The sequence below is a fragment of the Buteo buteo genome, chromosome 3 (assembly GCF_964188355.1).
Source record: "Buteo buteo chromosome 3, bButBut1.hap1.1, whole genome shotgun sequence".
Classification (NCBI taxonomy): Eukaryota; Metazoa; Chordata; class Aves; order Accipitriformes; family Accipitridae; genus Buteo; species Buteo buteo.
Window position 1 is genome coordinate 63,966,174 of NC_134173.1, and position 23,903 is coordinate 63,990,076.

General features: G+C 42.7%; 1 protein-coding gene and 1 long non-coding RNA gene across 2 annotated transcripts; one reads left to right on the forward strand and one right to left on the reverse strand.

Annotated features, from left to right (window-relative positions):
- Nucleotides 1-2,294: 2,294 nt before the first annotated feature.
- Nucleotides 2,295-23,903, forward strand: COLEC10 (collectin subfamily member 10). The gene is made up of 6 exons (XM_075023853.1): nt 2,295-2,614; nt 13,998-14,069; nt 15,553-15,624; nt 17,613-17,666; nt 18,947-19,042; nt 20,523-23,903. Exons 1-6 carry the CDS (start codon nt 2,467-2,469, stop codon nt 20,912-20,914), a joined length of 834 nt encoding a protein of 277 aa, XP_074879954.1. The 5' UTR covers nt 2,295-2,466; the 3' UTR covers nt 20,915-23,903.
- On the reverse strand, nt 2,715-7,890 carry LOC142029268 (uncharacterized). Its single transcript, XR_012649885.1, has 3 exons — nt 7,856-7,890; nt 7,249-7,327; nt 2,715-2,997 (listed from the first exon to the last, which is right to left on the reverse strand). It is a non-coding gene; the product is annotated as an uncharacterized LOC142029268 (long non-coding RNA).

The window sequence follows — 23,903 nt, forward strand, 5'->3', positions numbered from 1 at the left end:
CTGATTTGCCAAAATACCAAGCTTTTCATGCTAGTATATCAGTTTTGATGGATTGCCTGTTAAGGCAGGTTTCCTAGCTCCAGGACAGGATTTCTGGTCCAACATACAGGAAGACATAACTGATTAGCAAACAGCCTTGTAATAAGGCAATATAACCTTAAGGCTCTAGTGCAAACACTGGTTTGAATTAGGCAGAGAAAGAATTTGAATCTGGATCTCCTACATTTTAAGTAAGTGCCTTCATCAGCAAGTTCTTGGATATATTAAACTTCATTTCTCACTGTGTGTTTAGGGGTTTTGTGACTGTCAGGAAGAAAAAAAAAAGGGTCTTGATTTCTTTTCTAATGTGGAATGAGAACATTTGTAAATGAACACAGCAATAGTAGTATCAGAAAAATGTTCCCTGCTTAGTCCTGGTCAGTGACTGAAGTGGTTAAACAAATGGTTTCCTCTCTCGCTTACACTTACCCCTCTTTATCCCAGATAAATAACAAAGAAGTCACTGTAAGTCTCTCAGTACTGTGGAACAGATAGCATCATTCACGTCAGTTTGGCAACATTTCCCAAAATGCCTCCTCCAAAGCTAAGTACACTAGCTTCCCACTCCTACGCTCTCTATTCTTGCTCTTACATTGACCTTCTGCTCACAAAATGGAAAGTGAAGAGAAGAAAAAGATAAATAAAACAGATTTACAGTGTACAAGTCAGAGGCACAGTGCCCAACGCAAATCACAGAGGAACAAGTTTATTCCTGGTACGACTCTATCCATCTATAATCCCGGCTTTCTCTTTCCTCCCCCTCTAGCTGTGGTGTAACCATTATCAAGGCCACATTTGAGGGTGTTAGTTAGATGACATTTATTAGGACAGAGACCACTATTTACTTCTGAAAAGTACTGTATACAGTTTAACAAAAAAGAAAAGTGTTTTGAAAAGTGGGACAGTCTGTGACCAGGCTAGAAAGAAAGAGGGAGAGGAGTGTCTTGACCCCTCTTGGGACTTTGGCCAACATTTCATCCCAGATGAAAGCTTGAAATCAAAGCCTTCCTTCAGCCTTTAAGAAAAGGTATTCACTTTTACATCAGTGTTGCTACTTATTCTGTCTACCAAAAGGCTGAAATGTTGTCGGGCTAAAGAACTAATACTCTTTTAAATAATGAGGAAAGCATCTCAATGCTATTATTATAGGAAATAATTTTTGCCTAAAATGGAAAGCAAATGTGCTCTCACACACTAGGCAGTTCAAAAGCATAGTTCAGCATTTTGAGTAGCTGTCTCCTTCGTTGTGTGAGAAACCAGAAGTTAACAAACTTCCTGGAAAGATTACAAATACTCATCTCCCTTTGTTTTCTGCTAGGCTACCTTGAACTGTCCGCTGTCCCTGGTTACTGTGCTCTCCCTAAGAGAAAGCTAGAGTTTTTTCTAGGAAGGGATTGCACATGGATGGGTATCTGTCACACTTCCTTCCAAAAGGATATATAGAGGTCTTGCATGCTACCTGTTCCTCCATCCAAGAGGCCTCCTACACCTGGTTTCAAAGTCCTAGCACCCAACTGAAAACCTGACAGCTACCTCATGCGGATTTGAACCAGCAGCAGCTCCTGGACAACCCAAAGATGACATTCTGCTGGCACCTAGGCTACACCACTGTCCTGATATACGGTCTCTCCCAGTACAGAGGAAAGGTGATACGGGAGGAGGTACTGCAGTCATTCAAGCTTCTCCTGCTCTGTGGTTTCGATCCTGAAGTCTGCCCTTCTGTACTGTGTCTACCAACATAATCTGAGCTTGCAGCAACCATTGTGGAGCAATCTGTAAGCACAAAACCATCATTTGTGGGTTTCTGGCTCAAATACCCATTGATAACATCAACTTTTCATTTGCTACTCTGGGGACTATGGGTACATGGCACCCAAAAGGTGTGAAATAGCACCAGTGACTTCCACCCACAGCTCATCCATTGTCACTAACAGTCCCCTTGGAGGAAAGATTTTGTGGAAAAGTCTCTCTACATGTTATATGCAGTCTGCATTACTCTTCCAGCATACAACCAGCCACAAGTATCCTATAACTAATTAGTACTCACTTGGATACAATACCAAAGTCTTTTGTCTCTTGAGTAAGTGAAAAGCTGGGCATGAAGAGTCAGTGCTGAAAGGAAAAAAAAATGACAAAAGAGATATTCCCATCTATTGAAGAAATTTTCCATGGCAAAAGCAGCCAAACATCTCACAGATAAGAGATAAATTGGAATAAACAGCTGTCAGTGTTAAATAAATATCCTGGATAATGTGCAGGACAGAAATAACTACAGCATCGTCAAACTCCTTTCTTCACTTTATTTAGCTGTTCTTGCATGTAGCTCCCAATCTTTGCACTGCTTCAGTTAGTGGAGCATTTATTTTTGAGTCGGCTGCATTTGTTAAGACTGTAACAACGAAAGGCATTTCCTGAGAAGCTGCAAGGATGAGCAGCAAGAAAGAACAACAGCTAAGGAAATACGGGACCCTAGTAGTGCTTTTTATCTTCCAAGTTCAGATTTTTGGTTTTGATGTTGACAATCGACCTACAACAGATGTCTGCTCGACACACACAATTTTACCTGGACCAAAAGGTGAGGAATATCAGGTTGCTAATGCTGAGACCAGTACTGATAAAGGCTGATTTTTAAAAATAGAGACATGGAGGGCTTGTGGCATGGGCTGGGGATGAAAGATGTGAATTATTGCGGACTGTACAAACGTCTAGAAAAGTGGAACTGTGATGGGGAAAAGTGATGATGCAAGGAGATTTGAATTTGCTTTTCTTCAGTTTCAGGAACAGTGTCACATATTCTCATATAAATTAGAGGTGTCCTTTTGCGTCTTTCTCCAGCCACATAAATCTTCACTTACTTCTTGTATTCATCACACAACCAGTACTGCTAGCAGCCACAAATTGAGTTACTTTGTCTAAAAGTAGGCACCTCTTGTGAACTGTTAATGGTTCACTTTGCACCTGCAGGTAGGAAGAGATACAATATTTAAAATGACTGAACTGTCATTATTTCTAAATGTTTACTTGTAAACACAGCTCTACTGCATTCATCAGACCTGATCCAGCAGCTCTTGTTGAATTAAACAGGACCTTCGCTACACATTTCAACAAGAACTGGATCAGCTCTGGCATGTGCAGGTCTTTTATCTTCAAAACACTTTGCAAATATCTGAAACCAAATATTCTGCATTAACTTAGTTTTTGTGTAACACAACTAACGTCAATGGAATTGCCTGGAGGGTATCTCAGCCAAAAATTAGGTCCATGATGTACAAATCTATCTTGCAGTGACACATCTAAAATATATATTCCACACCACGGCTATTGCAGTTCAAACTATTGCTTTCTTTTTAGTAACTCATTGTATTTTTCTATAGGCTACAGACTGAGAGAAAAAAATGCAACTGATTTACATTTTAAGCAAAAAAAAGATTATCAAGTCAAAAGCCCTGTTACAGACTCATTTGTTTTTATGATGGATTATTCAAATGCATGTTGCTTAAAGGACCATTTTTAATCAGCAAGTTAATTTCTTTATGATTACAATCCAAGCTTAAACTTTTGCTGCCACAGCATAAATGCAGAGAGATGTAATGATCCCTAAGGGAGCTAGTGGGAGTTTGTTTAGTTAGTATCTGAATAATGGCAGGCTGGAGAACAAAGTTTGACAGAATTGTGTTTAACAAGTCACAAGGCTAATGAGGTGGTCTGGTGACAACATGAGAGTAGCTGGGACTCCAGCTGGTTTCTGTGGTCTAGCTTGTATAGGGAGCATTTAAAGGTTAGATATTATGGTTCTTTGCAAGCATGATACTGAGAAAGTCATGATTTAGGCATTACCAGTCCTGCTGCCTCCTGGCTGACACCAAGACACAAGAGAGCCAAACAGTATATTGGCATGGTCCTCACTACTACTTTAAAATTAGATTACCATGCCCAAGATCCATGACTGGTAAAAGGAGTATTGAGTAAATCACCTCCAAATTACTGGCTCACATCCATTGCAGGTCATCAAATACATTTTGCAGTCTATGTGATATGATTCTATAGCCCAATTTCAGTTCCTACCAGAGCTGAGCTCATCCAGGACAGTTACAAGTGGCTCTCAATGGCACTGGTTGTTTTGACTGTCAGTCAGCTGGGCAATTAAAGACTGACCAGGCTGGGTGTGTGAACTACCCTGTAACTCCTCAGGCATCCCTTGTAGTCAAGGATGAAGCATGCTGACCTAATACGGCAGAAGGAAGTCTGTCCCGCTGCCAGTCTTCCTCTATCCATCTTATGCCTACAGACTCAGAGCGCACGATCCCCAGCCCACGACCACACCACAGCCACAGGCAACACTTTGCTGCTCAAACTTTAACCCTAACAATGGACAAGTCTCTGACTTTTGTTGCTTTAAGTTTTACTTTCCGTGCTACATCTGTTGTGCCTCTTTGTCCACCATTCTCCCAAAAATGGGGTTTGACCCACCCTGCACAATTTTCACCCCCTCACCTCCATCTGTTCAGCACCTTCGGCTATGGCAGAACACAGCGGTGCTCCCACAAGACAGAGGTGCTGAGCTTGCACAGTACGTTGGCCAGCTTTTTGTACCACCACAGGCCAGATTCCTATTGTGGCAACCTCCTCCTTCCATACGAACACGGGAGTGTCTAATGGGCCAAAGCAACTAGCTGTAAGACTTCCTGCACTGTCCCACCTCACCTATCTCAGTGCAAGGCAGAAATTGTCCTGTAGGCTCTATCCAGTCTGTGGGCTACAAGTGGGATGGTCTCTGGTGCTATGCAGCAGCAATAATGCTGTTCCCATCACACAGCACAACGGAGAGGAGAAAACTGAGGGAGAAGTGAGGTTGCTTGCAGAGGCTCAGAATTTATAGCCCTTTATTTCTTGCACTGTTGGAGGTTGCATTACTCACTTCATCATCTAGGCATTCACAGTTGCTGCAGGAGCAAGCACCCAACCTCTCCACACGATCACCCTGAAAATCATCTATTCAAAAATGGTCATTAGAGTTGTGAAAATTCGCCACTTCTTGTACAAGCCAAATGTAACTTGTCCAAGTTAATTGGTGCAAGCCAAATTCTTCCCCTTCAAAAATATACTCTGTTATGCTCATACCTGAGATGTCACAAGAGAAGCATGATATGAGCAATGGGATGAAAAGGAAGGGTAATTCCAGGCTGATTATCAGGAAAGTCTTCAAACCGGTTGTGACAGTCCCACCAGCTCCCAAAAAGCATGAGGCAAAACCAGAGGCCTGTGTGTATAACACAAAGAACTAGCAAATACTCTGGAAGGATGCAGTCTCCCAGGAACAGAAGGAATGCAGTAAATGTCCTGTAAGCCTTTTGCACTTTCTGTTGCAATGATAGAAGTCAGTCTGAATTAAACTGCTCAGCATTAGAAACGAATAGGAGTTTAAGTCTGACCTCTGGTGGTTCTGCGTGATGCAAACCAGGAGCCTTGCTATCCCCTTCATCTATCTGCTGCTTTTCCGTCGCCGGTGCAAGCAAACGAAAGTTGAAGTCTGTTTGTAATGAATTATGCAAAGAAATTTTCTAAAGAGGCATTCCAGAAAAAGGTGAAAAAAGAGTAAGAGAAAAACAAAAGTTGGCACTCCTCTGCAGTTTCCTTTTCTAGGCAATACTCGGGTCTCTTCTGAAAAAGAGGGGACTATTTTAGTGAACATAGCCCTAGTGCAATGGCTGTCTTGTTCTGCCTTCCTGAAAAAGCTTTTGAGGTACACAGCAAGCTGGCTGATATAGCAGTTAAAAACAGAAATGTGTGAGGCATTTTCTAGGATCCTTATTGAAATACCCTAGGAAATGAAAAAAGGAGAAAAACAATGTGCTTTGGACCAAAACAGAATTTCAGTATTCGTAACTAGTGATTTTCGGTGTTTGACCTGAGATGTTTAGGAACAACTTGGTCTTAGCTGGAGTGCTGTGGCACAGGACCTCTGAAAACTTATATTAGGTAATGCTGATCCACAGCTGAGTAACTAGGGCAATAAATGCCAAGTTCTGTACTCCATCGACTTCTTGAGTCCAAAGAGAACCAGATGAAGCATAAACAAAACAACGAATTTCCCAGGGCAGCCAAGTGATTGCCCTTGCAAAATTAGTCATGGCCCTATTGCTTACTTTCCACCCTTCCAAGCCTGGAAGCAGGCTGGCTGTTGCTGCTGCCGAGACAGGACTGTGGGGAGGCAGCAGCTAATGCAGCGAGAGCAAAAGCACCAGTTGTTGGTCCATGGCCTGGCAGCGGCAGGAACACCAGGTTCTGCTGCCCTGGACTCTGCCTTCGACCGGTGTCCCAGCTCTGCCCTTTCTTCTAGCCTGCTCTCGCCTGGAGACTGCAAGCTCAGTTTTGTCTAACCTGCAAAGGAAGTTTTAAGTGGGCTGTTGACATAGATGAGATGGGATCTGACCTGGTCTGAGTAAGTCAATAAGCAACAACATGAGGGCAGAAATAAGCAGAGGCCCCAAAACTTTGACTCCTAAACTCCTATCAAAAGCATGGCTGGGGGAGAAGAAGACCGGGGCAGGGCTGGCTCTGCGGAAGCTGATTTCACGTGGATTCATGGGAGCTCAGTGCTTCAGAGACCAGCTCCAGGTCTTGCTATGTGTCCCAGGTCCCAGCTCATTTCCTTTGAAATCCAGACACAGGAACTTCAAAGGTCTTGAATCAGATCCAGGTTGAGAAACTGGAATGAGATGAAATCTGAAGAATACCGGGAGTTTCCCATAGCAATTTAGATGTAAAACGTTTCCTTATTATTATTTCTGACAAATGATGCTTATAAACTCTATGACATTGGCTGGCCCCTCAAAATAGCACTTACTGTGGTCTCCAGTATAGCTGTCCATCTCTCAGCTTTAATCGCGCTTACGCAATTCCACTCCTGGAAAATCTCAAACTCTCTCAGAAACAAGATATGCTGTTATCCACATTTCCTTCCAAAAATATAAAAGGCCTTACCACATCCTATAGGCTGTTCAAACCTATAACTAAACTTTCCTCTTAGCGCCTCACGTTTGATCTGGAGCCCTTTAATTTCAACACATAATTCTATTTTTCATGTCTTTTAGATTTCCTCATTTTAGCATACATTAAGTTTCTGACATTTATCAGCCTGAGCTACAAAGCATGTATGTATGGACTTAAATACATAAATTCAAAAGATATTGGGTCTGTATTTCTTACCAATGTCAGTCTGATTCCTCACTGAAGCCACCGAAATCTGTGGGTCTCTGAGATCATGTCAGAATGGCAGGGGAATAGTCTGGGAAAATTAAATTGGGCAGACTAAGTGAAAACAGAATCAGGAATAATTTTAATTATTTCTGTGTTATTAAAGAAATAATATATGTCCCAGTCATGCAAAAAGGCCAACACTTTCAAATAATACAAGTCAGCAGAGCTTCACTGAGCCTACTGAAGGCTTGAGTCTGGCTCATGCAATGCAATAGGAAAGAGGGTATTTCCACTGAAGTTAGTGGATGTTTATAAGTGGAAAGCAGAAAAGCGAGCAGACAATCCAGTTTATATTTGAAGAGTCTTTCTATTTGACCAGGGAAGGGCCCCTGTTGTCTAATTTGGAGCTGGGTAAAAAAATACAAGTCCAAGAACTTGTGAGAAAAATGCTTTATTTCTGATGGTGGAATCTGTGGGAGCCCTGCATGTTCCTGCAGGACACCTGGGAGAGTGGCTATGGGTGCAGTTGCACATTACAGCTGCACTCATCTGTCAGGTTTTCTGCCAAAAAGGGAGGCCCAACATCTTCTTTTTCCCCCACTCTATGTGTTCCTACCTTCACCTTGTGCTGGCTCGGCTGTTTACTCATCAGACTTCTCACTCAGCTGATTCAGCTCACTCACGACAAATATGTATTATTTGCCTTATTTATATTCCTCTGTTTAGTGAGTTCAATTACTTCAACACAGGATCAGACGAGTGCTCGACATCAGGCAGAGGGGAGGGAGGCATGCAGGCCGGTGCTGGGGGCTGAAGGGAGGAGGGACAGGGAAGAGGACAGTGTGTCAGACAGGCGGAGGATGTCAGGAAATCCTGTCCGCACTAGCCAGATACAGCTTGAAAGCAAGAATCCCCACTGCTACAGGAAATTTGCTAAGGATCTAAAAGACACCGAAAGTGAAATTAGAGGAAATCTTGAGGCTTTCCATTGACGTAGCTGTGAAGTGCTCGTACGCTGGAAAGACAAACTGGGCTGTATTTGCTTATTTCTTGGAGTCTGCGACTCCCTCTGGTGACAAAACCTCTCAACAGAGATTGTGCGTGCTCAAGTGCTGCAAAGGTTCACCCTGCTTGGGGTCGTCACTCTGTGTCCCCAGGCTGCAGAGCTAATCCTGTGGCTCTCTGCAAAGCTCTTCCAGGAGGGCAAGGCATTCAGTTTCTCAAAGCTTTAGGACGATGCACATATCCTCATCTCTTTAGTTTAACACCCAGGACAAGGAGAAATCACCTGTACTCTTCATATTCTGTCTCTGGAGGTGGAGAGGGTCCCTACGCCACCTCAGGTGGGACTACGAGCATGAAACATGAAACTCAGCAGAACTGTGTCACGCATGATCGGGGGGGGGGAGTTGGTAAAACCCTGTAATAGATTGCATACAAAGCCTTTGTGGTGGGACATTGGCTATGCCTAGGAATGCTAAATGCATCTACTGCAAGCAGTGCAAAGCATCCAAGTGCATACTAATCAAGATTAACCATCCTTCCCCTCCTCACTGCAAATCAGTCACGCCCCTAGGGCTTCTCAAGGACTTTTTGGCTGGATGTAGGCTTTTTTCAATTCAGAGTATCTGATGTAGGAGGACAACTGTGCTGCAGCGCAACATAAGTGGTGTTTCTATCATTTGAAAGGGTGGATATGCCCTGGAGTGTGGAGGAAAGTATACCTGCGAAAGAGGAGGCTGAGAGAGCATTAACATTTCTGTAGTATTTTTGGTCAGAAGACAGGAACTGGAGCTGACCTGAGGCCATGGCTTGCCAGCACACCTGACAAAGTGTCTCAGTAAAACCCTGCGTGGACCCGGGGAGTCTCTCAGCAGAGCTCCGAGTGAAAAGACTACGTGCTCACAGAGAAACACACACATAAACCCAGCTAGGAGTCTCCTCCCAGCTTCAGCCTTTAGGCAGCCTGCAGACATGCTCTCACTCTGATGCAGAGCGGTCTCTATAGATAAATGTGGGCTCCATAATCCCCAGGGATTATACCCTGATTCTCCAAGAACCAGGGTCAGCCTTCGATCACAAGACTTGGAGAGTTACTAAACATATGTGAACAATTTGACCTGAAAACTTCCTCAATTCATGAATGCAAAATAAAAAATACAGGATAAATTGCCTACAAAAGATTTGTCAGGGAAATCTAAGTCACTTGAAGGTCAGTAAATTCTTACTAATTAAATTCTTACAAAATGTAACCTCTCAACATTGTGTTATTTAGTGAAACTCCTAAACAGGCAGAGCCCCTTTCAACTGCCTAAAAATCCTGCTGATTATTAGACCTTCATCATCTTCCTGAGCTTGTTTAAAGGAGAAGGAAGGACTAAGGTTCCCTCTCAATTACAATTAAAAATTTTTAATGGCTGCAACAGTCATTTACTGCTTATAGCTTCTGCTTTCCTCCTGTCTCGCACAGTCCCAAGCTGGAAGAGTCTAGTAATTTATTGTTTCATGTGTTCATTTTAATAGTCTGGTATTTTAAATCTGTGACACAGAAGTGAATCAGCTTGAGGGAATACTAACAAGGTTGAGAAATGGTCTTGCTTCAGCTACTGGCTCCAAGTGCTTCACCCATGCTTCAAATGCTAGTGCAGTGCATTATCTGACATCCTTGCAACCACAGTTTTAAGGTGACAATCCGCTAATTAGGTTAAAACTTAACTTGACACTGTCCCAAGTGTAAAGCAGCACAAAGGAGAGGTTAATCTCTAGGTATAGGCTACAAGCATATGAGGTCAGGGACCAGAGGGGTTTTCTTCTGTAAGAAAACTCATGTTGCACAAAGCACAGTAGTACACAATGCAAAAACCCAGTTCAGAGTACTGCCAGGATTTAGATTCAGTTTTCTGGAAGATTACACAAAAGTGGCTAATACAGCGGTATGGCCTGTCCACATGAAGTCCCAGGGGAAAGGGAGAGATGCTTATTATAAATTAGAGACAATGCCAACTCAACCCCTGCCCAAAACAAAGTCAACCAACCTCTCACAATCCCTCCCACCTGGTTGCAAAGCATACCGACACCACAAGGGGGGAGCATAACCCAAGAGTTCACGTTTCTTGCCAAAATCTGAGATGACTGCACAGAACAGCTGGAGGACACAATGCATTTATAATTATAACACCATATCATCAAGTACTGGGCGTAATTCAGTCTTAAATTAACAATGAGATGGCACCACTAATTAATACTGTTTGCTTCTACCCTTGCTTTGTAATGGCCTACCCATTCTCAGCTGCAATATGAAAAGAAAAGCAGGATTTCCCTCCCTTAAAGATAGGCAAATTATTATTCTTCCCATTTTCCTAGGTAAGGAAACTAAGGCAGAGTGTGTTAGGCTGCTTTACACCAAGATGAAACAGGTGATAGTTTTTACTTCCCTCTCCCTTAGGCTTTGAGAGGGCTTGAGCAAAAATTGGGACTACATAAGGTGTTAGCAACAGAAATTGAGACGCTCCCTAATCTCTCAAAATCTTCAGAACAAACTTTCCCACACCTTTTATCCCTTTCATCTTCCAGCTTTCAGTCTGATGGCCCATACAGGGCAACTTAGCTTCATCTCCAGCAGCCCTGTGTGTGAAAAGCTTGCTCCAAAGTCTCTCAGAAAAAATCATTGCAGCTTTTAGCGGCTTAAAATGTTGAAACTGAGATTGGAAGGAAACACCTTCAGAAAGTAATCACAGCTTCTCCACTGGTATATTGCTTTTCTTTCCTGGGCTCTATTTCTAAGATTAACTGTCTAAGCAATGTTTCTTAGGAAAAAAAAAAAAAAGCGCAGCATCTTTCTCACACAGAGGTCTTCCTTCTGCAGAAAACATCAGTCTCTCTAGAGCCTTTAACCCAACAGAGCATTCTGCAAGCCAAGGGGAATGTAACTAGTTGGCCTGAGAGAAGCAATCAGGACTGCCAGGGTGACGGGTGGTTCTCCTGGTTTGGAAGGTCAGCAGGAATCTGGTTTGCTTTCCTGTGTGACACAGGCCAAAGAAACTCTCAGCAGTTTCTACACCAGACCCAGAGTTACAGCGTATCTTAGACAAAGGAATTCATTGTATGGGGAAAGGTTGGACATGAAGAGTCTCCTACTTCTCCCTTCCCTTCTGGAAAGCACAGTCCATTTGTTAATCCCCATGTTGCATTTCTAGTCAGGACTCATCCAGCTTTTCCAGCCTTTGAATCACACCCTGCTTCCTTTCTATTATCACACATTTCTCCCCCTGTACAGGTTTGCAGACCGTGATCAGATCAGCTCTTAACCTTCTCCTGGAATTTCATTTCACAAGCCCTTTGTCAGCCTCTGGGAATCTTTTCTGAATTTCTGAACTACTGGGAAATGATTTTTACAGTTTTTGCAAGGGTTTCATAGGTGGGTTTGGAAAGGATAATTTCTTGATTTCTCAGTTGTAAATGTTGTTAGCACTGAGGCCAACAGCAAAATTAAATTGTACATTCTCTAGCTCTGCTGTTTGATGATCTCTAAACAGGAACCCAGTACAAGCAGGCATCCTTCCATCAGCTCCAGGCTCAGACCCACAGCTTCAACTGGATATTTAAGGAGCTTGGCTTTTGGAAACATATACTGACTTTTCGAGCATTTTTTAAGAACTAGTGAAAATAGAGATATTTAAAATTTCTATTGCTGGCTGCTTACGGCCTTTTCCCTTCCTACTTTGTCCTATAGCAGGTAGGGTTAAAAACAAAGCACCTGAGTGAGCCAGCAAACACACCACGACATGTTTCCTCCTTGTCCATCCCTCTAGCAAATGCTTCCTCCCTCTAACACCGACAGAAGTTCAGCCCTTTATCTTCCTCAGCTTGGACCACTGACCATCCCCCCAACGGGAACATCCTCCCCAGTGGGATACCCCCATCCTGACCACCGGGACGAGTCTGACCTCCACAAGAGAGTCCCAACACTGAAGGTTTTTTCGGCATACAGGGAGAGATTCAGTCCAGTCCATGTAACTGACATGGAAAGGAGCCAAACAGCTAATACTACATTTTATATGCTGCAATCAACATGCACCACTTCTCATCAGTCTTCACCCCACGGAACAGCCCACGATATGCTACCTATGGCTACGGAAGTAGGAGAAGGTAAATCAGGAATGAGTGGGCAGTATTTTTCAGAAAATAAGAATGAGATCCAATGAAACGATCAGTCTGAAAGCAACCATGGAAAGCTACTTTCTTCTTCATCACATAATTATATCATTGACCTTTTTGCCACAGGATATTATAGGGGCCAAAAATATAAATGAGTTTAAAAGGCACAGGACTAATCTGTGCAGGGAAGAATCACTACTGGCTGTTCACGAGTGGTCTGGATGCAGTGCTTGGCTCAGGCAAGCCCTTTAAACCACTGCTCGTGGGAGCCTGGAAGTGGCTGCCTGGGTCAGTCACCCTCAGCACACCCAGTTCCATGAGCACCTTCTGCCAGGGCTGGAGGCAACATCCTTGGAGAGACAGGTTGTTGGTCTTGTCACGTAATGCTATTCTGTCCTCACTTCTCTTTTGCTGACATCCAGACAGACTTCCCTCCCTGGGGTACTCCGTATGCTGAACTGCTGCCTCTTCTCCCCTTCTGGGCTGCAGGCACAGACACAACTGGCTGCCACTCACACATGAGATCCTGGCTTGGCCAAAAGGCTGTAGCACTGCTTCCCACCGCATGGCAAGGCTTATTGCGGACAAAGGTAGGGGACAGGGGGAGAGGCTTTGGAAGGCTGCCTGTATTCAGTGCTCGTCGTTTGTTGCAAAGGGGTGCAGGGGTTGTCCCACCTCAACATTTGTCTTAAAAAAAAAAAAAAAAAAAAGGAGGAAAGATGTTCTTGGGATTTGGCTCAAAACTAAGAAGTAGAAGATAAGAAAATCAGCTCCAGATGTGCCTCCAATTTCCTGCATAATGTGAAGCAAAATTGTATGCTGCCTAAGGAAGGAGATAACATTTCTTTCCTACTAATTGCCGTCTTCTTTAGACTGTAAGCTGCTCAGTGAGAGACTGTCTCTTACAACAGTAAGAGCACTTATATAGTACTAAACAGGAGCCTGTGTAATAGAGTCTTGATCTCATTTGGAGAAATCTCTGCACTACTGTAATAAATGCAATGATTTTACTTCTTACAGATACTCTGTGTATGACATTTTCAAAACAAGCATTGGAGTACTTGCAAAACATGTTTGTTATATCAACATATAAATGTCACCTGTCAAAAACTGAAGGCAAGACTTCTGCCATACTAAGTGCTAAGGTCTATGTTAAGATCTATTTCAACATATTTACATTCCTCTCATTCCAAAAGCATCTGCATACCTTGAACACAGGGTCATTACAGAGTCACTAGGAACAATTAATAAATTCCTATTCCTTCCCTGGCAGTTCTTCCATGCATGTACAAGTTTCCCAACAGAGAAAGACTGGCTTATTTATCTGCTTTATAGCTAATAGGGCTTAGAGGGTAGGACTAGAAATTGGTGTTGTATAATGCTCATGCTGGAATAGCCTCTCCAAAAGGGAAAGTTTTTAGCTTTTCCTAATGGTGGTCAGATTCATCAGGTCTTCTCTGGAAATTATCCCATGGCTACTGTGTCTTCAATGTGAATTAGTAGGAAAAAAAACCTGTGAACTTTACTTTCTGAGGATGAATAGTTGCACTTACTGCACTGAAAGAAGTGTACCATGATGCTTTTTTTCTGTGTTTTGGAAGGGGATGAAGGTGAAAAAGGAGATAGAGGAGAAGTGGGCAAACAAGGAAAGGTTGGACCAAAAGGACCAAAAGGTATTTATGACACTTTGTTGGCTATTACTGATATGTGAATATCATTATATACAACCGTACTGGTGCCTACGATCAGTGATGTTTAATGCTTTTCATTCCTGTTGCACCAGTGGATTTCACAACCCTGTCAAACATTAATCAGTGAATCTAACAATACTCGGAGACCTTGGTGCAATTCCTACTTATACACAGGACAATTATATATGGCAATGAATTCAAAGAGTCATGTAATAAACCTGTACATTTACTGCTGCTCTCCCAAGTGGCTGTCATGAGTGTGATCCAGAAGACCCAGATCATATATATAATCATTACCCAGATCATATGTATAATCAGAAAGACTACTGTTTGCTTGCTGAAATGATCATTTAGTTAAAACTGAATTTTGAGAGTTATTTCCTAGCAATACATCAGGATGCCCAACAAAATTTGGTCTCAGTTGTCCCTATTTTGCAGAAAAGCAAATGGAGGCATACACTGAGAAACAAAGTTCCTCTGATCAAACAGCATCTGAGCTGAGAACAAGGAGTCACAGATGTCTCAGGACTCGGCTCTATTAAACATATCCCATATCCACAGTGTGAGCTGGGCAGAGCATTCAGAGGCACCAGATGTGATGGTGTCAGCCTCGTTTGCATACTCTAAATCAAAAGCTTAATTTATCATTAGAGTTTAATGATAATGCATAGCCATAGTCTTTCTTCCTTGACAGTGGTTTAAGACTTTAAAATCACCCTGTTATTATTGTTACAACAAAAAAAACTTTTCCGTTTTTAAATGCATTCATATGACATTGCTTCTTAAGTTAAAAAGAAGATCGGGTAAGACACAATGGAATCAGGTAACAAGGCATTTATGAAGCATCTTAGTGATGTTAAATTTGGTGTGCAAACTGAGATTCTCTAAATTGGGCTGTCATCACTAGCCAGCTATTTTAGAACTTAAACTATTAATCAGTTAAAAAGGCATTCATTATTTCGGTGCTCTGAGGACTGGAAAAGCACATACAGAAAAACTAGTAGCTTCCTATTTGCACTCCTGCTTTGAGAAAGATTCCCCACAAAGCAATGAGCACACTACCTCAAGGAAGAAGGAAAGGCTTTTGTCTGGGGTGGAGAAAAAAAAACCCAGATAAAACCTGCCATCAGCCTGGCTTGGCTGTGAAGTAAAATCAATATTTGAATACTCACTAGCAGTTTTCGTCTGTATTTTCTGTAAGACAACATGATGTTTCTGGGAATTTGAACAGGCAGTTCTACTAAGGTGCCTTGCAACATCCTACCATTGTATCCTACAGTAGCAGAGATATGTGCTGTCCTCCTCCAACCATCCTTAGGGCTCCACTCATTTTGACTTTGCCACACATGCAGACTGGCCATGCCCAGGAAGAATAGCAGCAGTAGAGACCTGCCTTGGGAAAGTGCCTTGGGAAAGAAATGACAGAAACCATCCATACTCTTTTCCTCTTTATTTCTTCTCCTAGGAAACAAAGGACCTGTGGGGGATGTTGGTGACCAGGGAATGCTTGGGAAAATCGGCCCAATTGGTGGAAAGGGTAAGCTCTGGTCCAGGAATTTTCTTGTTTTTCCCCTCAAGGTAAATATGTGTTTTGTGAGAGTTCCAGGTATGGAGTAATATCAAATAATGACTGTGACCAATGCCCTCCAAATAAAGTTATGCATAAAGATTGGTGACGAGAGCTAACTGAGATATTCTCGTTTTATTTCCCATGTGCAATATATCTGACTTACTTGGCTAAAATAATTTGCTTTATGAGTAAAGAAATCAGTCCTCTTTGCTGGTAAAAGAGGAAGGGAGAAATCGGGCCCTCGTGAAGTCAATCACCTGAATGCTCTAAAAGAGAAAGCCAAATTTTTGCCTCTGCTTTGGATGCTGAAGGCCTAAGTCAATATTCTGCTGCTGCTCAGGATGCCTCACCTTGCCACCTGCACTGCTGTGGGACACATGAGCAAGCAGTGCACAGGACAGCTCAGTAAGGAAAGGATTTTAGGAGTTTTAAGAAAGCACTCATGTAACCAGGGACAACAACTACTTGCAAATCAAGGTAGACTCCAAGTCTACCTAGACAATAATTTCATGAAATTATGCTCTAGTCATCTGAGAAGAGGCCCAGGCATTCCTCTCCAGTATTCCTGAAGAGCTACTTAAGCAGGAATAGTACTTCTGCCACAAGGAGACCTGCCTTGAAAGGTGAGCAAGGACTCCACCATCCCCAGGGGAACTCTGTGGTCTCTAACCAGCACATCAACCCAGGCATGTGGGGGCTGGGTGGAACAATCTCTCCAGGGAGCTCCTCAACCCAATGTTTGTAATAAACCTTTGATGGCCTCTAGCCAGCCTTAGTATCAGAGAAGAACAAAAGAATTTGGCCTGAGGGACTAATTTTCAGAAGTACCTAGACAACTGAAAACACAGATAGTTATCTCCCAATATGTCTTCAATCACCAAAGAAGAGAATTTAAGAATGCCACAAATTGCTTATCTTTATCTGTAAGTAAACCACTGCTCTGAGCCTTTAAATCAAGCTTTCTCTCAACCTAAATGTACAATTTATTGTCCCTTTCATGTTTTTCTCATTTTCTTTCTTTATTTGCAGAAGCAAAGGTCACTAAGTCACTGTTTAAATCTAGCATTAAACATTCAAGTTCTTAATGAAGCAACCCTGAAATTTCAGCTTGTGTGTGCAGTATCAAGCAATGCTAATTAAAATGACAGCCAACTCCTCATTTCTTTAAAAAAACACAACCATATAAAGGAAAAAGCTCATCAAAACACAGCCATCAACAAGGCAGAGCAAGCATTAATATTTTTTGACCTCTGAAGGTTTTAATTCATAAAAGAAGAGCTGACATGAATTTCAAGTGAAGTCTAGCTGTTCCTGATCCTAATTACAGCTGAGATTTTTTAAAAAGCTAGTCACCTTCACTTATATAGTAGCACAGCATTTGGAGAAGTATTTCTATGATTTTTATGATTTACAGAAGAAGAGGAAAGCAGTGGATGAAAATAAATCACATTTCCATGACCTGTATCTGAAAGGAAACACTGCTCCTTACTGACCTCATTTTGTGCAGGCACTAACTGCTGCCCGCACAAGTAATCTGTTGCACAGTGGCTTCGTGCACATCAGCCTCATCTGGTGCCTCATCCCATCATGCAGCTACTGAACCCAGGGAAGGGCTCTGTCCTGCAAGGCAATGAGAGAACCCAGGTCTCACCTCTCGCAGATTTCTTGAGTGCTTTCAGCCTCTCAGGATCATTTTGCAGTTTATATTTAAAGTAAGTGGTACCAGGAACCAGCAGCACACAAGATGCCTGTGTTATCAGTGAGTTAGCTATTAAAGGGTTCCATACACCAGAATTAATCATGGTTTGTTTGACTTGGCACATCTGTCAGTACAGTCCATCAGGGCCTCCTATCAGAAGCACACCGCTAATATATTATTAAACAGGTTTTTCAAATACAGTCCCCTGACATGTGCACTGTCTGAGATCTGAGAATGTATTTTCCTCTTTATTCAGGTGACAAAGGAGCCAAAGGCTTATTGGGGGTTTCTGGAAAAAAGGGAAAAGCAGGTATGCTATGCATCCTTCTCTGCAGAATGGTCAAGTCTGCTGGGTCTTTGATTTCAGGGTTAGTTTGTCTGGAGTTTCATAAAATTTTGAGGCCCATGGGAAAACTTGAGAATAGATGAAATGAACAGGAGGAGACTGAAAAAGTTTTGTTTAGCAAAATGAAGGCTTGGGTAGGGACATGACTGATGCCTATGAAAATACCAACATACACAAAATATGGAGAAGAGTTACCTAAATTAATGGGCAATGTTTGATATCATAAAAACTAACACATAGAGAGGGCAGCAGTACATTTATGCTGGAAACTAGAAGAAAGTTTCTGAATACCAAAGGAATGAAGTCCTTTAAGAGTTTCCTAATAAGAGCATGGGGATGAAAAAATAAGTGATTTTAGATAGAGGATAATCTGTTGTCAGATGAATGCAATGCATTTGCTTACAGGAGGAGAATTTGGATCTGATGACCCAGAAAGTTATTCTCACTCCTAATAACCTTGAATGTTTTCCCACCTTGAATGTACAGTTGTGTTCATTTTTAAGAGATTCCATATGCAATGCCAGTTTGGTTCTTAATGGGAGACCATTAGCAACTTATTTTCTTCCTGAGAATAACAGAGGAACAAATAAAACCTATATCAAGCCAAATTTCAGTTTACCAACAAAATATAACTGAGACTTCAGTGCTTGAAAGTTATTATCTGAGTTGGTATCGACTATTACTGCTGTACCACAGCTGCATGCAGCAATTCACTAACATAGTCCTTCCACCAAAGTTTTGCCAATCCTACCTCTATGCAAACTCACAAAACTCCTTCACTGAGAAAGCAGCAGTTCCCCATTTCATGGATGCTTTCATTTTTATTAGAAGGCTGGGGAACCTGTGCTGTTTACAGATACAAAGGTAGACCTTTGGCATTCAGATGTAATCCTGTAGTGATCACCATGACAAGCCACGTCTCTGCAGCTAGATGGAATCCATAATGAGAGGGGCAGAGGATGTGCAAATGCCACACTGATATGGGTGGAAAGAAGATGGCAAATTCTTCTATCCACATTTTTAAAAGTAGGGATTCTTAGGCCAGTTAGTAAGGGAGTGTACAGAGCCAAAGAACTAAGTGTTTTGATCAACAGAGGTATGGCCAGTGGGGCAGTGTGAGACTGGCTCTCCACAAGTAGCAGCCAAGTCTTCAGAAGGTTTGGAAGTGGGCTACAGACAACCCTCCATGCACAAGCACAAATGCTTCTAAACAGATAAATCCTCTATCCTTTGTATTGCATCAGGCACAGTCTGTGACTGTGGAAGATACCGCAGAGTTGTTGGACAGCTGAATATCAATGTTGCTCGTCTTAACACGTCCATCAAGTTTGTAAAAAATGGTAAGGATCCTTATGTATTTGATGTGATTTATTTGGCTCCTATAACATTTATCATTGCTATTCTTCTATCGTTGCTGCTCTATGGCAGCATCCATAGATGACCCAGAGAGTGGGTGCGAGGCATTCTGAAAACATGGAAAAGAAACAGTCTTACGCCTGTAAAGATATAAGCAGCTGATGATTAAAAGCAAAAACAATACAAAAATTATCAACAGCACAACAGAAAGAATCATGAAAAGCACAAGGCATGGCCTGCTAACCACCTCTGCACTATCAATCTGCTCAGGCTCAGTGGCCACTCAGGCAATGAAAGGAAAAAGGTTCTTTCAATCTGCTCCAGAGAGGCAGGAAAACCAATAGGAACCTCTTGGTCTTTCCACTGCACAGGAAGGCTGCAGACATGGTACTCCTAGTGCTCCCCTCAGTGCAAGCATCACTTTCCTGTAACAAGGGACCAACACTCAAAGACATGGGTTATAAGAAACCATGTCTGCAGGCAGCGCTGTCAGGTGGACAGAGCAAACTGCCCCCACTGAAAGGAAGGAATCACATTTCCTGGCATAGCAGAGATTTTGAGAAGGCTCCACCACTGCTTCTGGGACTAGGTCTGTATCAGCAAATTAAATGTGTTTAAGACTGTTCCCTGGCACTATGGTCAAGCAGCACAGAACAGCACTCATCTATATTATAAATCCTATAAAACTGAATGCCATATTATTAGGAGTGTCCCTCCACTAACTCCTAAACTGTGCCTGGTGTAACTCCTGAATTGTTTGGGAGAGTGTTAGTTGCCCCAGGCCAAAGCTCTGCTCAGGACCATTCCAGAAATCCATCAACTGGGACAATCAACTTCCACCTGCCCAGGCATGCTCCTTGGCACTGCTTAATTCACTAAGATATACACTGTTTGAGTAGTTTGCCTTTTAAAGCTGCTCAGCAGCCACAGTTTTATTCCTAGTCAATGCCACTTAGTGGCTACAGCAGCTCTGAATATCAGGCTGTCTTTAAAATGTCTTATTTTAGCAGTCACGTTGATTTTCCTCTACATGGAAAGGGCCTGAAAAGCTATCTTTACCCCTGTGCTTCTATCCCAAGGCACTCTTTCACAATCTGTATTCAAAAACATGCAAAGCAACAGGGGTGACCCAGAGTTAGACATTGCTATTTGACCATTTAGCATGCCTTAATTTGATTAGTACTAGGTATCTGTGAAGTAAAACTTAAATGTCACAGGAGACACATGCCAATCAGGACTGAATAGTTCTTGTCCTAACATGTGCAAGGTGCCTGTCAGTCCCATTAGTAGCATCAGTCTCTGATCATGTCCTCATTGTTCATCACAAATTCAGTGGCGGGAATACTTTTCCTCTCTCCCTTTTATTAATTCTAATGTAAAAATCATCTCATTGTCATATTGGAACAGAAGCACCTTCAGTATCTGTTGACATGCCATTAAACAATTTATTTTTCCCTTTTAAAGTTATAGCAGGCATCAGGGAGACAGACGAGAAATTTTATTACATCGTGAAAGAAGAGAAGAATTACAGAGAAGCCTTGATCCACTGCAGGGACAGAGGAGGAACACTCGCCATGCCTAAAGATGAGGCAACCAACGCCCTGATTGCTGACTACATCTCCAACAGCGGCCTCTTCCGAGCCTTCATTGGGCTGAACGACATGGAAAAAGAAGGACAGTTTGTGTACGCAGACAGCAGCCCACTGCAGAACTACAGTAACTGGAAGGAAGGGGAGCCTCACGACCCAGCTGGCCGCGAGGACTGTGTGGAAATGCTCAGCACAGGAGAGTGGAACGACTCCGAGTGCCAAGTCACCATCTACTTTGTCTGTGAATTCCTCAAGAAGAGGAAATAAAAGTGCTGTAGAAGGTGCCTGGCACCTGCTGTACATACAATAATGTCTCCTCATTCATCCACTGTAGAGAGAGTAGACAATCAGGGATAGGGCTCAATCCAGCCTTCACCTCACTGGGTTAAGCAAGAGTAACTACTGTTAAGATGACAGCGACCATAAAGTCAGCACAGGTCTGCAGGGGGCATCCAGCCAGTTGTGAATTTTTATTTCATTTTTACGTGCAATTTAGGGTGGGCATTTCTATATGTAATTTAGGGGCAAATTTAGAGCACACAGAGGTGAATATGATTTCACTAATGCCAGAAATAGTAAACTCACTAGTATATGAATTACTGATGTGCTTCACAAAGTCCACAGATGGAAAGAGTGTGATCTTTACGCACCTCTGATCTGCACAGGAAGTCCCAGTAATTCCCCTGTGACTTCAGAGCTGGGAGAACAGATTTGCAGTTTCTCTTGAAAAAATCGTTGTTTTGTTAGAATCGTAGAGTAATTTAAGTTGGAAGGGATCATCCGGTTGAATCTTCCAGGGAAAGCAGGGCCAACTTAAACTTAGATTAGAAGTTGTTATACTCCCTTTAATTTGGCTTTGCAATTATATTGCCTGATATGCAGGGGAGGACTTGTTTATCTCTGCTTCCAACTCTATTATCCATCAGGCTGGTCTGAGGTATGAGGAATTAACTTAGCAACAACACTTCCACATGCAAGCCTGCACAGCTTGTAGGCAACCTGAGAATAGATGGAGCAGTTCTGGTCTCTGATGTCCCCCAAAATCTGTGAAAAACATAGAAAAGTCTAGCACAAAGACTACAGTACAAAGGAAGCAAAACCATTGGTGTAGGCTGTAAACAGGCACATGTAGTATCAGCTATACCAATGTGCATTGCTGGTTCAACAAGTGATTCGAGGAACATGTTAACTCCCTAACTAAGTAGCCAGTGATGTTTGACGCCTAATGCTAAAATCACCCACACCTTTGCAACACAGGAAGCAGCTACAGAACAGATTTTATTCCCCAAGAACCCAGATTCAGGTGTGGTTGAGCAACTTAGTCATGCCCTTCAGCAGGGCTCTCCACAAGTTATGAGCAGTAAGTGTGAAGACTTTGTTGTCAGCACCAGGCTACTCAGATCTCCATGTTAGTATGCCCACAATGGATCACATTTTCATATCTTTGATAATACTGAAGGAGCTATTTTCTTCAGACACGGCAACTATTTTGCCTTCAGAAGTGAGCCTGTTCTTAGTCATGGTTCATCTTTCCTCACAGCAGGAGATGTCAAGAGAAACCCCAGGGCCCCTGCAATGAAGGTCTATAGATTGCCTTTCCCACTTGACACTAAAAATGAAGGAATGATATCTGGAGGCTAAGGAGAACGCTCGACACTAGGCACAGTGCAGCAATGTACCTGCAAGTCACTGAGCACCGGCTGCACATAGTCTTCCTCTGGGTATATGAAGAGCTGGACACGCCATCAGCTAGTAATGCAGAGGGTCCGCTCCAAGTCTCCCTTCTACTGCTGTGTACAGCACTGCAGAGGCAACTAGACAACCGTCATACTTCTGCAACCTCACCCTCAACAGGAAAATCCTCTAAACCATTTAGCTCGTTGTTAGACTCCAAGCTCATCTCTGAGCAATGACCAACGCACAAGCAACCCAGGAGACTGTGACTCAGAACCACTCTTATAATCCAGTTTTACTGCCACTTGTTCCTCCAGAAAACCACCTGTTGCTACCAGCAGTAAATTAGCTGTGTTGCTACACTCCCTTCAGGGAACTACTCAGACCTGTGAATGAAGGGGTGGGACCACATTTCTTTTCATTGCTCCCCTACTATGCTATGAGAGTATTTGGCCAAACAGGTTCACTTAGCACAATATAACTCATCCTGAATTGTTCCCTTCCTGGGAATCGATATTCCCCCAAATTAAACAGAATTACACTTTTTAGGCTCTATAGTAATAAACTCATTAAGTTTGGTTTTAGAATCATTAATGGGTAATGATAAAGAATTAATGACTAATTCAAGGCAAAGTTCCTTGAGGAAAGGTAATGCCTTTTAGAAGTTCAAGCCCAGGGCTGCTAGCCTCACTCACAGCAGGTCAGGCCTTACTAGTCCTGCAGAAGTGGCATAGTAACATCCCTGGGGGTAGGCACAATCACACTGACACCCTCGCCACACCTCATCTTTACTTCTGACCCAAAAAGTCACCAAAACATGCTTGCCAGACTGGGGGTCCAAGTTCTGGAACCCTCTGGCCATACTGAGACCACTGACTGACAAATTCCAGAGGTGTCCTTAATGCTACAACCATCATGAACAGGCCATTTTCCTGTTCTTTAGGAGGAAACTCGGAGCTGGGAGAAGGTGAAGAGGAGCAATACTTTGCTGCAGGATCAAGCTCTGCCTGAGATTGGACCACGCACTCCACACACAAAATCATGGAACACATGTCTAAATTGAAACTCTGGTCTTTTTTAGGAGACTGTGAGTTACAAGTAACCCTGGAGCATGCTCCATGTATGGTGTCCCAGTTTCAGCTGCGACAGAGATAATTTTCTTCCTACTAGCTGGTACAGTGCTGTATTTTGGATTTAGTATGAGAAGAATGTTGATAACGATGTTTTAGTTGTTGCTAAGTAGCGCTTATCCTAAGTTAAGGATTTTTCAGTTTCCATGCTTTGCCAGCGAGCAGGTGCACAAGAAGCTGGGAGGAGACACAGCCAGGACAGCTGACCCGAAGCAGCCAAAGGGATATTCCATACCATAGGATGTCATCCTCAGTATATAAACTGGGGGGAGTTGGCCAGGAGGGGCCAATCGCTGCTGGGGGACTGGCTGGTCATCGGTCAGTGGGTGGTAAGCAATTGCATTATGCATCACTTGTTTTCCTTGGGTTTTATTTCTCTCTTCTTTTGTTATCTTCCCTTTCATTACAATTATTATTATTTTATTTCAATTATTAAACTGTTCTTATCTCAA